This window comes from Oncorhynchus tshawytscha, linkage group LG32 (genome assembly GCF_018296145.1).
Source record: "Oncorhynchus tshawytscha isolate Ot180627B linkage group LG32, Otsh_v2.0, whole genome shotgun sequence".
NCBI classification, from domain to species: Eukaryota; Metazoa; Chordata; class Actinopteri; order Salmoniformes; family Salmonidae; genus Oncorhynchus; species Oncorhynchus tshawytscha.
The window spans coordinates 16064125-16077791 of NC_056460.1; the positions used below are offsets into that span (position 1 = coordinate 16064125).

The 13667-nt window shown below is 44.6% G+C and overlaps 1 protein-coding gene across 3 annotated transcripts in view; it reads left to right on the forward strand.

Moving 5' to 3' along the window:
• LOC112230095 (myosin-11) overlaps positions 1-13667 on the forward strand; it is a 39367-nt gene that overhangs the window by 18718 nt on the left and 6982 nt on the right. For all 3 annotated transcript variants that reach the window (XM_042310929.1, XM_042310930.1, XM_042310931.1), the window contains 26 exons: positions 2311-2403; positions 2638-2701; positions 3345-3443; positions 3878-4021; positions 4677-4772; positions 4972-5090; positions 5298-5450; positions 5661-5834; positions 6064-6237; positions 6363-6477; positions 6722-6915; positions 7552-7673; positions 7874-7943; positions 8151-8311; positions 8628-8736; positions 8868-8999; positions 9289-9495; positions 9659-9796; positions 10103-10226; positions 10532-10703; positions 10995-11207; positions 11478-11622; positions 11940-12146; positions 12398-12502; positions 12713-12865; positions 13188-13436. In XM_042310929.1, coding sequence (XP_042166863.1) covers positions 2311-2403; positions 2638-2701; positions 3345-3443; positions 3878-4021; positions 4677-4772; positions 4972-5090; positions 5298-5450; positions 5661-5834; positions 6064-6237; positions 6363-6477; positions 6722-6915; positions 7552-7673; positions 7874-7943; positions 8151-8311; positions 8628-8736; positions 8868-8999; positions 9289-9495; positions 9659-9796; positions 10103-10226; positions 10532-10703; positions 10995-11207; positions 11478-11622; positions 11940-12146; positions 12398-12502; positions 12713-12865; positions 13188-13436 — 3732 coding nt within the window. The remainder of the gene's footprint in view (positions 1-2310; positions 2404-2637; positions 2702-3344; positions 3444-3877; positions 4022-4676; positions 4773-4971; positions 5091-5297; positions 5451-5660; positions 5835-6063; positions 6238-6362; positions 6478-6721; positions 6916-7551; positions 7674-7873; positions 7944-8150; positions 8312-8627; positions 8737-8867; positions 9000-9288; positions 9496-9658; positions 9797-10102; positions 10227-10531; positions 10704-10994; positions 11208-11477; positions 11623-11939; positions 12147-12397; positions 12503-12712; positions 12866-13187; positions 13437-13667) is intronic.

Below are 13667 nucleotides of genomic sequence, written 5' to 3' on the forward strand. Positions count from 1 at the left end.
GATATCATCCCATATCCCCATTGTAGAACAGTGTGCTCATAACTTCCTGATATTACCAGTTATGGACCTCACAACTAAAAACTGCATGATAGTGATTTAAAAAAAATTAACATTCAGCCTTCTCATCCAAATACAAAATGGTAGATAATGTCAGATTTACTTTATATTCCCCCTGAGTTTGGTTGTTATTGTTATGTCGTCCATGGTTTTCCAAAAACACTCTTTCACTGCCTGGGGTTGGAGCCCGGCATTGAAATGGTTAACCACCATCACAGATCAACAGAGCACAGTGTGAGCATGTCCATCTACCTTTTCCTGTCTATCAAACGACATCATGTCCTGTCACCGAACCCCCCTACCTCATCCCCTAATCCTAACATCCACCACCCACCATTTTGTCCTGTGGGCGTTGTGGCGGCTTCTTGCTCCTCCGTTACACAGTAGTTGTTCTACCACTTTTGATGATTTGCACTAGCGTGGAGTTTCAGACACCATGTGACCTACATGTGACCTTGTGATCTCTGACCTTTTCATCACAACAGCCAGGGCTCTTCGCCCCTGATTTTTTTTTTTTTTTTTTTTTAAATTTGCATTTTCAGACAGCTCTGTCAGAATCATGCCTGAGTGAGATTCAAATAGTAGGGGGTACGGATTGGGGGGGGTCAAGGGTCAAAATGTTTTTCTTTGCCATTACCCCTCAAGAACTTCAGGAGATGCAGTGAAGCCCAATTTCATTGTCCAGCCTCTCTACTACCCACTGGGCACACACTGGTTGAATCAACGCCATTTCCACGTCATTTCAATTAAATTACACTGAACCAATGTGGAATAGACGTTGAATTGACGTCTGCCCAGTGGTTACTTAGTATGAAGCGATGTATTGGCCATGCATTCTAAGTAGTATGCTAGTGTGGAGATTAGAATGTAATTCATTTTTTAGAAGCCTACCACCAGTAATGAACTTAATACATCTGCTTTAGAACTAGAATGTGTCTCTCTCTTCTCCTTCCTCTCCTCCTTTTATCTCTCCATTTCAACAGCCTATTAATGACTGATCCTTCCTGTCATCTGTCATTTCCCCTCGCTGTTTCTTTCCCTTTCCCTGTTTTTCTGTCTCCCTTCTCTCTCTTTCTCTGTGGCTGTCTGAAGCAGGGCCTTTTCCCTGCTGAAATGTAAAGTATCTGGTTGCTACTCTCTTTTTACTCAAGTACCAGTAACTCATTCGGTTTCAGAACTTGGGTGAGGTTTATCTTTATCTTACTGGGAATTTGTCAATAAGAAGATTTGGCTGATGTGTTATCATCAAGTAGTTTTCTCATAGATCTGAAAGGCATGTGACGGACACCTCTGAACTCCAGTCAAATCATTTACCTCATTTACATTCATTTGCCCTGTGGTTTTGCACAACATTGGCCTGGTTTCAACTCTCCAGTCTAAAAACACCCATTAGAAAAAACAGGTGTAAGGACCACAATAAGCTAACAAGCTATCATTCTCGGCTAGTCAAGATGGGAGAGGTTAAACCATCCACTGCTCCCCCCTCCCCTTTAAGCCAGAGGAGCATTGTTACGTGTGTTTGTGTGCACATTTCCGTGTGTGTGTTTGACAGGGGTATGCCTGCCTCTGACCCACCCAGCCAGTAAGCTAACACAGGCCCTTTGATCAAACTGCATATTATCAGATCTGTACAAAGCCTAGAGAAATACAAAATATTTGATTTCTAGGAAGCACCTTTTCTATAGAAATAACAATCCTGTCATGTCTGCGGACCTGTCATCTCGCCACCCTCTGCTCTGGCCCCTCTCCAGACCAGCAACACTCTGAATCTACCACCTCCAGACAGCAACACTCTGAATCTACCACCTCCAGCCACTCCCTCTTCACATCCTTCCCCCGGCCCAGCCAGCGAACACTCTAGTGGGCCTCATTTAAACAATCAGGCCCTGGTTGTCTCCGTTTGAGGCAGATTAGTAGTGAAATAAGTCATGTTGGTAGGACATGTCCTCAGTGCATAGAGATTAATAGGGGATTAGATGTTCTGGAGTTGTAGGTGCTGTCCGCTCAGTTATAATGCTATTAGGCCCAGTCACGGTGTAGATATACACAGTGTAGAGATGATGATATAGGAGTCCAAACTGTTGAAAACAACTGGGTTTTCTTTATTTTTAGGATCCATCTTTAGAAAATGTTTTTTTTTTCAATTGACTTTCATAGGGCTTGTGCTGCTGTTCCAGCCTTTTATTTGACTACTCTATTCACAAACAAATGTCACATTTAGTTTAATGTTTGTCGTTACGTTGTTTTGTCCAGGGGGAGCTGGAAAAGCAGCTTCTGCAGGCTAACCCCATCCTGGAGGCCTTCGGGAATGCCAAGACCATCAAAAATGACAACTCTTCACGATTTGTGAGTTCACCTTTCGCAGACGCGTAGGCCTGGAGTATTTGAGGCGGGCCACAGAGTAGTGTCCACTTTTACATTCATCAATTCATTCATTCAAGCACTTGATTTGTGTAATTTGCATAGTGACCCATATATCGTCTTGTGTTATTTAACAGTCATCTGACAGTTGGATGTATTAAGGTACCTCGTTGTGTAACATATGACCTACTGTAATCCTGGTGTGCCTGTTCCCTTTAGGGTAAATTCATCCGCATCAACTTTGATGTGACTGGCTACATTGTCGGAGCCAACATTGAAACCTGTATCCTGACACGGTGTTACACACTGTAACTCTAAACTGGGGGATCCAGGTTCAGAAAAGCTGTTCTTTGTGTTCACTACCCTGGGAAAACGGCTACAAAAGCTCCTGGGACTCCTGTGTTTGAACAGTAAACATGAACCCAGACCCAAACCTGCGGTATTGGACTGTTGACACATTCCTGTTAGAAGTGTCATGGGTTCTCCTGTGACTGACGGTAAACACTGGGGGAGGTCGTTGGCATCTGCACAATGACAGAGTCTAAAAAGTGCTGTCACTCCAATAACTCTGAGTTCCAGTGGAATGATGAGATGAGAAATGTTTAGGTTGGAATGATGTATTTGGGTCATGTTGTTTAAAGATGTTTTGGCGCAGAGCCCTGTTTGTAAAGGTTCATACATACTGTAGGTACAGGGTGCTGAACCGTCAATGTTATCACATACAGGTTGCCAAGAACGTGTCAGAAATTGAGATAATGAAGCTCCACTGTCATATAATGTATAGTTCACCTTGTATGTTCACTGTAAGATGACAAAGTAGACAAGCTTGTTTGTAAATGCGTTTCTTTAGGCTGTTTTCCTCTCAGGCATAAACTTGAAACTCCATCCAGAGCATTAGAATTTATATCCTTAACGGCTGTTCTCAGACCTGCTGGAGAAGTCTCGTTGTATCAGACAGGCCAAGACCGAGAGAGCCTTCCACATCTTCTACTACATGGTGGCTGGGGTCAAGGACAAGCTACGCGGTAAGATCTGGGTTGTGTTCCCTATTCCCTAGGTAGTGCATTACATTTGACCAGGGTCCATAGGGCTCTGGTCAGAAGTAGTGCACTCTGTAGGGAATAGGGTGCCATTTTAGATTTAGGTCAGGGTTACTGATCAACCTGATTGTCATGGTGGAGGAGAGTAGGAGATTTAATCTTTACTGCAGGACATGCAGTTGTGGAAGTCCCACTTTTCATCTCCTTGACCGCAGACAACCAGAAGCAGAATCATTCTGTACACAATCAAATATGATTATTTCTTGATAATGCAGAGCTAGAATTTCTAGAACTCTCCACTCCATCAATGAAAACCCTCAACCGTTGTTCTTCCAGATGCACTCCTGTACGTGATTGAATGTAGAGCTAGAATTTCTAGAACTGTCAAAATTGAACACACTGAATTATTGTCATTCCAGAGGAGCTTCTGCTGGAGAACTTCAGCGCCTACCGTTTCCTGATTGCGGGCCATGTCTCGATCTCGGGCCAGCAGGACGACGAGATGTACGAGGAGACCATGGAGGCCATGAACATCATGGGTATCACTGAGGAAGAGCGGACAGGTGCTGTATCAATCAATAAATGAATCCATTTATCAACACAAAAAGTCCTACATGTGGCCATGAACATCATGGGCCTCACCGAGAACAAGAAGATTGATTGATAAACTACCTATCAACCTACTCGTTAATTGAATCAACTAATAAATGAAATGATACATCAATCAATTATTCAATCACCTTAACAAGTCCTGCATGAGACCATGCATAGGCCTCACTGAGGATGAGGGGATAGGTAGGCTATAGCACAGGGCCATTCTATTCAATCACCTTAACAAGTCCTGCATGAGACCATGCATAGCCCTCACTGAGGATGAGGGGATAGGTAGGCTATAGCACAGGGCCATTCTATTCGATCACAACAAACTCTTTATTACTAGGGCAGTTCCACTATAATGTTATATGATATAACTTTCAGGAATAACCAGGCTATGACTTGGGTCTAGGGTTTTTTCTTCAAGATCACAAGGTCAGGATAACCCGGTGGCCCTACATCAGCACGACAAATACATTAGACACAGTAAACTAGGTGTGAAGATCTTAGATAGCTAATGGTGACTGACTAGCTAGGCTGACAAGGCATAAAATATGTCATTTTGATTTGTCCCTGTACTTACTGTAATTGACCTGTACTCTCTGTGCTGTCTGTGTCCTCTAGGCATCCTGAAGGTGTGCTCCACGGTGCTGCAGTTGGGGAACATAGAGTTCAAGAAGGAGAGGAACCAGGAGCAGGCCACCATGCCTGACAACACAGGTTAGAGGAGGACATGAGATGGCAGATAGTGCTCAAGTTATGTATATATTTGACATGGTATGTTATAGTATAGTACATGTTGTGCTATGAATATGGTATGTATTATGCCACTTATATTAAATGTAGTACATACTGTATGTTATGTGTAGGACAATATCACATCTATTTCTTTCTGGGTCTTTGTTTCTTACCTCTCCAGCGGCTCAGAAGGTGTGCCACCTCCAGGGCATCAACGTGGTAGACTTCACCAGAGCCATTCTCACGCCTCGCATCAAAGTGGGCAGAGAGGTGGTGCAGAAGGCCCAGACCAAAGAGCAGGTACATGTTGCTTTGGCAGGCTGAAATTCAGACAGTCCTGCTCACCTGTTTCCCAGACTCAGATTTTATCTCCTGGACTAAAAAACATATTCAAAGGAGAATCTCCACTGTTTGTCCAGGAATAGGCCATACTGCTGGGCTGAATTTGAGACAGTTTAAAACTATGTTTAGTTTTCAGTTATCCATATATTATTCTGTTTCCTCCAGGCTGACTTTGCCATCGAGGCCTTGGCCAAGGCTATGTATGAGCGTCTGTTCCGCTGGCTGCTAGCTAGGGTCAACAAGGCTCTGGACAAGACCAAACGCCAGGGAGCATCCTTCTTGGGCATCCTCGACATTGCTGGCTTTGAGATCTTTGAGGTGAGTGAGGGGATTCATATGATTGCATGGAAGGATTCATAGGGTTGTTTGTACAATATCTTGGGTAAGACTTGGGCAACATGCTATACGTCAAAGCTGAGCTATTAAGATGAAGGAAAAGACTTGGGGGGCGTAGCACACAACCCTGCGGCACACCACACTGTCTTTAGTGAAAACTCATTCTTCTTCTTCTTCTCCCTTCTCTTGCAGGATAACTCCTTTGAGCAGCTGTGCATCAACTACACCAACGAGAGGCTGCAGCAGCTGTTCAACCACACCATGTTCGTCCTGGAGCAGGAGGAGTACCAGAGGGAGGGAATTGAATGGAGCTTCATCGACTTCGGCCTGGACCTGCAGCCCTGCATTGAGCTCATTGAGAGGCCGGTGAGTGGGAAGACTGTAAAAAACACTCTTTAGGTGTAACATGTATGCATTCAAGACATTAAATAGATACAGATTAAGACTAGTCCTTGACTAAATAGTATTCTCAGGTAGATTCTACATTGAAAGAGCTTTTTAGTTCAGTGCTAGGCTTAATCTGTGTCCTGGAAACCTTTCGTCGATATATTAAGAAACCAGAAAAATATTTATTTGAGTTATGTTTTCTCCACAGAACAATCCTCCTGGTATTCTGGCCCTGTTGGATGAGGAGTGCTGGTTCCCCAAAGCCACAGACGTCTCCTTCGTGGAGAAACTCATGAACACCCAGGCCAGCCACATCAAGTTCAGCAAACCCAAACAGCTGAAGAGCAAGACAGAGTTCTCTGTGCACCACTACGCTGGAAAGGTGTGTATCTATCATCTTTGTGGTGCTGTGTGGCTCAGTAAGCGGGTAAGAGGGACAAGGTTGTGGGTTCATTTCCCACAGGGATCACATACAAATAAGAGAAATGTGTGGTGCTTTGCCTGTAGGTGGACTACAATGCTGATAATTGGTTGACAAAGAACATGGACCCGCTCAACGACAACGTCATAGCACTGCTTAACATCTCGTCCAACACGTTTATCCAGGAGCTCTGGAAAGATGGTAAGTTCCCCTGCACTCCAGTTAGCAGTTGCCTTTTTTAGCATCGAGATGGAGTCAAGATGGATACATATACCCCTTCATTTTGTGTGACTAGCTCTGATTGAAAATATTGCCTCCTAAGCGTGGTAACCAGATCTATTCCATGATTAGCCAACTGGTGTCATGTTTGGCATACAGGCTGCCAGTGTCCTAACCTAACCCAAATCCTAAAACAAACCCCCTCTCTGTCATGAATGTGACTCAGCGGACCGTGTGGTGGGCCTGGAGACCATGGCCAAGATGTCCGACAGCTCCATGCCCAGCGGCTCCAAGACCAAGAAGGGCATGTTCCGGACCGTGGGTCAGCTCTACAAGGAGTCCCTGGCCAAGCTCATGACCACGCTGCACAACACCCAGCCCAACTTCGTCAGATGTATCATCCCTAACCACGAGAAGAGGGTAGGCACTAGGCATAGACATTACTCACAATGTGGCCATTCAATAGAACGTTCAGCTGTGAATAAGGTCTATTAGGCTGCAAGTCGAGGGAGGCTCCCTTCACCCTGTTGTCAGTGTCTAAGTGGAGTGAAGAATCCACTTGATTCAATTTGAATTCTATTTGATTCAATTCCAGCCTACCTCAGTTCACCACTATTGTTCCCCTTGTAGGGCCATTCCTTTTGAAGTGTACTTGTTTGTTGATGCTGAGGAGAGGTGCAAGCAACTCCCTCTAGAAAATGGGGGAAAAAATACCATATTAGATTAGCGGCAAGACGCCCTGTTTGTCTGAAAGGCCATTTAGGACATTTGAATGGAATGAAGTGTTTCCTCCCCCAGTTGTGAAGGAGAGTTAAGTATTTTCTTCTCCAACTGCTTTTTCTACTTTTTCACTTTCAACCTTTAAACTTTTTAGAACAAATCTAAAGAATAACTTGATGTACTTATTTATATTCTTAAGGTAAGGATATGTAAATAATCTCGCCCTTTAGTGTTTGCTATGCTTGGGTATTTGTAACAAATTGATGTTTGTATACAATATGTAAAGCAAATGTAATCATATTCATTGATCCATATATCCTGACCCGTTGTCCTCAGGCGGGGAAACTGGACGCCCATCTGGTCTTGGATCAGCTGAAGTGCAACGGTGTGTTGGAGGGCATCCGTATCTGCCGGCAAGGGTTCCCCAACCGAATCCTCTTCCAGGAGTTCCGTCAGCGGTGAGTAGACTGGAATGGAAGAATCTGTTGCCTTAGCCTGGTTAAACCAGCCTGGACACTGTCGCTCACCATGGTTTCACCGTTCAGTCTGGTTTAACCAGGCTATACTATTGCCTACTATCCAGTGCATTCAACATTGGCATGTATTAAACATTTCTCTTAAATCAGACTTTGTCTCTCTCAATATTTTCACTCTACAGTTATGAGATCCTGGCGGCTAGTGCTATTCCCAAGGGATTCATGGATGGCAAACAGGCGTGTGGTCTCATGGTATGAAAGTGGAGCCATTTCCAAATCCTAGCATCAGGACTTTTATCATATCAAGTCTATGAAAACAGCCTTACATATCATCTTCTCTGGAATTCTACCAAGACAAGACACCAAGTACCAAGATAGAAACCAAGTTGGTACTAACTCTGCAACATACCAAGCTCAATTCCCCTTTTCTGACATTCCTTTCCTGTCCCATTTTTGTAGATTAAGCACCTGGATCTGGACCCCAACTTGTACCGGATTGGTCAGAGTAAGATCTTCTTCCGTACCGGCGTGTTGGCCCAGCTCGAAGAGGAGAGAGATCTGAAGATTACGGTGGTCATTATCGCCTTCCAGTCCCAGGCTAGAGGTTATCTGGCCAGAAAGTGAGCAATGGCCTCAGTGTTTACACTGCATTAATACAATAAACCCTCAGTCTATATATCAATTCTCTACAGCTAACAACATTTTGTCCTGGGAACGACCCCAAAATGTTAGCGACAGTCCAGGGGACATCGCAATGTAACGTTCCCAGGACAGACGTTTGTTCTATTTTTCTGATTCTGGTTCCGAAAGTGCCACTATGTAGGCTGTTATTAGCACTGTCCACAAATGAAACTGAATCAGTGAAAATGGCTTTTATGAGACAATAAATGCTACATTACAGTGGTCAATGTTGGTTCCGCTCCTGTGTTCTAACAGGGCCTTTGCTAAGAGACAGCAGCAACTGATGGCCATGAAGGTGATTCAGAGGAACTGTGCTGCCTACCTCAAACTCAGGAACTGGCAGTGGTGGAGACTCTTCACCAAGGTAGAGTTTCAACAACATGAACTACTCAACTCACTCCATTAATTGACGTCTGTCCTACTTACCAAGGACATCAGATTTAGACTTTGGTGGTGGATGCAGTGTTGACCAAGTCACGTCGTTCTGACCTGCAGGTCAAGCCTCTGTTGCAAGTGACCCGCCAGGAGGAGGAGATGGGCCTGAAGGACGAGGAGCTGCAGAAGGCCAAGGAGTCTGCAGTGAAGTACGAATCAGAGCTGAAGGAGATCACCCTGAAACACACAACAGTATGTATAGGGTTCATTCACCAGGAACACACTATGTGCTTTCCACAATCTTTGTAGGGATTATGTTGCCATTTTTCAGATATTCGTTTGAATTAAATTGCTATTGTAACACTTTTCACCACTTTCATTGCCTCTCAAAAAAAGTTTTGGCATTTACCTAAGAAGTGTTATGAAATAAAAACATACACCAAACTTTCTTGAGTTTATCACAGGGTTGTGTGCTGGGCCCCCTACACTTTTCTTTCTATTCAGCTCTCTTTGCTTTTTCTCTGGCTCCACCTCTATCCAGATTATGGAAGAGAGGAACGCACTGCAGGAGCAGCTGCAGGCTGAGACCGAACTGTATGCAGAGGCGGAGGAGATGAGGGTGCGTCTGGCCTCTAAGAAGCAGGAGCTGGAGGAGATCCTCCATGAAATGGAGGCCAGGTTGGAAGAGGAGGAAGACCGCGCTCAGGCCCTGCAGGTGGACAAGAAAAAGATGCAGCAACAGATGCAGGTTTGTTTGACCTTTTCTTTCCTTCTATGTCTTTTCACCTTGACGTTGTATTTTGGAGTTCGGGGTGTGTGTTGCTTTAGGTTTGTGCCAGTCATGTTAAGGTTGAGGGTTGCTGGTTTGAATCCTAAGTCTGGCAGTTCAGTTCTTCTTGGTTTGTGTTTAGGACCTAGAGGAGCATCTGGAGGAGGAGGAGGATGCCCGTCAGAAGCTGCAGCTGGAGAAGGTAGCATGTGAAGGCAAGATCAAGAAGTTGGAGGACGATGTCTTAGTGATGGAGGACCACAACACCAAACTGTTAAAGGTTAGTTATAGTACCATGTCTCAGGCATCATATGAGACATATTGTCAAGGCTATGGGCCATTTTAAAGTAACATTTGAGTGTTTTTGTCTATCAAGAGACTCGTGTGTCAGTTTCCATATGTCCTCCGCATCATAGAAGAAGCATTGTCAAGTCTCTGGGTCCGTGAGTCCAATGAAGATTTGATAATGACAGTTGATCCTGTTTTCCATTTGTCCACTCAATTGGCATTTGATGAAAGCAGGGGTATGACGTTTAGGATTTACACTGTGTTTACCTGTTTGTTTGCCATGTTTACCCTGTTTTAGGAGAGGAAACTAATGGAGGAGAGACTAGCAGATTTCAGCTCCAACCTGGCAGAGGAGGAAGAGAAGTCCAAAAACCTGACCAAGCTCAAGAACAAACATGAGTCGATGATCTCTGAACTTGAGGGTTCGTATCAATCTTTTACCCCATCCAGACATCACATTAACCACTCTCAATGAATACCACACCTATTCAGTTATCAAGCAACAATGCACATCTTGGTCCGTACAAATAGTGGCTTTGGGGGTTTTCCTGACCATGTGACCTGACCAGGAAAAACTAGCCATATCCATACAGTAGCATCCTATATCGTAACCAATCTGTGGTGTCCTTAAGTTTGTCTGAAGAACATATTGAAAATATTCAGCCACTACACACATCTTCATCCATAGAGTAACCTTCCATATATTTCTTTATCTTTTGTCCTCTAGTCCGTCTGAAGAAGGAGGAAAAGGGTCGTCAGGAGCTGGACAAAGCAAAGCGTAAGCTGGAGGCAGAGTCTAACGACCTCCAGGAGCAGATAGCCGACCTGCTGGCCCAGATCGCTGAGCTCAAAGCCCAGTTGGCTAAGAAGGAGGAGGAGCTACAGGCTGCTCTGGCCAGGTGGGCAACAAACACTGGATTTTGATATTTATTTTTAGTAATTATGTCACTTCTCATTCTTTCCTTTTGAGCCCCCTTCAGTTGTTTTTATAGATCTTCACATGATCCTATGATAAAGTCAACATTACACTTGTTTACCTCTAAAACACAGCACCAAATGTAACCGTGTCATCTATTGATATTAGCATCAGCACAGAATGCGCCTTTTATTAGTGATGTTTTTATTATCTTGAAATCATCCACAAACAACGTATTAACAATGTATAAACAATGTTCATCTTTTTCCCCTAGGCTAGAGGACGAGATGGCCCAGAAGAACAATGCCCTAAAGAAGATCCGGGAGCTGGAGGGCCACATCTCAGACCTTCAGGAGGACCTGGACTCAGAGCGCCAGGCCAGGAACAAGACTGAGAAGGCCAGGAGGGACCTGGGAGAGGAGCTGGAGGCCCTGAAGTCTGAGCTGGAGGATACACTTGACAGCACCGCTACCCAGCAGGAGCTCCGGTGAGTACAAATACTAGGCAGTGGCTCTGTTCCAATATCCACACCGGCATACCACCTAGTAGGAAGCAATATATTCTTAGTGAATGCTAGTATGGACATTGGAAAGTAGCCATTTTGGTCATTTGTCTGTATATTCATACAGTCTAGGGTAGTACTTGGTCTATTCAATCACTCATGCAATTCATCATGTCCATCCATTCTTTCATCCACCCACTCACTCACCCACCCATCTATCCATTCACCCACCCATTCATCATCTCCTCTCTGCAGGGCGAAGAGAGAACAGGAGGTGACCCTGTTGAAGAAGGCCATGGACGACGAGGGTCGGACCCACGAGGCCCAGGTGCAGGAGATGAGACAGAAACACACCCAGGCTGTAGAGGAGCTCACAGAGCAGCTGGAGCAGTCCAAACGGGTAAGGAAATGTAGCTACACTACTAGGCCTGTTCAAGTGCCCAAAGTTCTGTATCTGATTGTATAGCATCATCACTGGCCAGATTTGACGTGACTCTAACTGACTACATTCTGAAGCATATGATAATTTCATGTGTGCATGAATCCATCTTCCACAGAACAGGATCCATTTTACCATTCTATTATGGAAGCTTTATATAATTAGCACTCTGGTTTCAGGATACAGAAAAATCCATATGTATTAGATGCTGTGTGGGCCTACCTACATTATACAGTATTTCCATTGACTGGTTGAATCCCCCTCTTTGTGTCCCCCAGGTGAAGTCGAACCTGGACAAAGCCAAGCAGGCCCTGGAGAAGGAGACGTCGGAGCTGACGGTGGAGGTGCGCTCCCTGACCACGGCCAAACAGGACGTGGAGAACAAGAAGAGGAAGGTCGAAGGTCAGCTGAACGAGCTGCAGGCACGCTTCACCGACAGTGAGAAGCAGAAGGGCGAGCTGGGAGAGCGTTGCTCCAAGATCACTGTGAGTGACGAATATGTGGGGTCGCACAATGATGACATCACACAGAGCCCATATGGCCATAATTCATAAAAAATGTGGACTTGCTGGAACACACAGGGACTCTATTCTTTGTTCTTTGTAGAATGATATTAGTTATGTAGAATGACGCACGATGCAATAGATTAATGGATGAAATAGTCCATAGATATAGAAGACCAGTTTCACTAGCTAGATGAGATACTGACTAATATCCCATCTCTTGATCTACACAGATTGAACTAGAGAGTGTCACCAACCTCCTGAATGAAGCCGAGGGGAAGAACATCAAGCTGAGCAAAGATGTCTCCACCCTCAGTGCCCAAGTCCAAGACACACAAGTACACACACAATACATCCTGTTTATTCTGTACTGCATATTCATGCAAGCTAACATTTCATTGTAAGTATATTTTAAGTGAGAAATTACCAAAAGGACTCACCGTAACTGCTCTGTGTGGTTCAATGCTGGTTTATGATATCCTGTAGCACTTGTTGCTCATTGTTTGGTGTTTGATACTGAACTTTGACCTTGTCTCTGCCCTCCTCAGGAGCTGCTGGCTGAGGAGACCCGTCAGAAGCTGCAGTTCTCCACCAAGCTGCGTCAGATGGAGGACGACCGCAACAGTCTGCAGGAACAGCTGGAGGAGGAGGTGGAGGCCAAGAGGAACGTGGAGAGACACGTGTCCACCCTCAACATACAGGTCAGAGTTCACACACCGGGTCAGAGACAGGAGTCAAACGGTAAAACCTCATTGAGATGGATACTGCATGTGAAGAGATCCATCTTGTTACCATTTCAAGTGGATATTTCCTGTGCGTTATGTTCCCAAAACAAGAGATTGTAGTGTGTCTTTTGGAGTTAGCGTATGGGGACAGCATCCACTTAAGATGAAGACTAGCTGGAAATGAAAAGGTGTTCTCAGTCAATTAACCTGGTAAAATAACAGTTAAATGAACATATAATGAAAACGTGAAGGAAGGACATTTATACACTTGTTTACACTATTTTCCTTGTATCACCAGCTGTCAGACTCCAAGAAGAAGCTAGAAGAAATGGCCGGCAACAATGAGCTCCTGGAGGAGAGCAAGAAGCGTCTTCAGAGAGACCTGGAAGCGTCCAACACCCAGTTCGAGGAGAAGGCCTCTGCCTACGACAAGCTGGAGAAGACCAAGAACCGTCTGCAGCAGGAGCTAGAGGACATTCTCATGGACCTGGACAACCAGAGGACCATCGTCTCCAACCTGGAGAAGAAGCAGAAGAAGTTCGACCAGGTCAGTCAACCAAACCAACTGCAAAACTGGTCGACATAACATTATACGGATGGAAATGACGCAATACCAACCAGTTTTGCCTGCTGGTACAACAGACATATCAAAATGTCTGACACTAAATCAAAGCAATTTTGGTGAATGTTATGTTAAAGATCAACAGGGTGTAGGAGAATGTAAATAAACCATGCATCAACTAAAAAATACTTCTCTTTAACTACTTTCTCTGCCGTG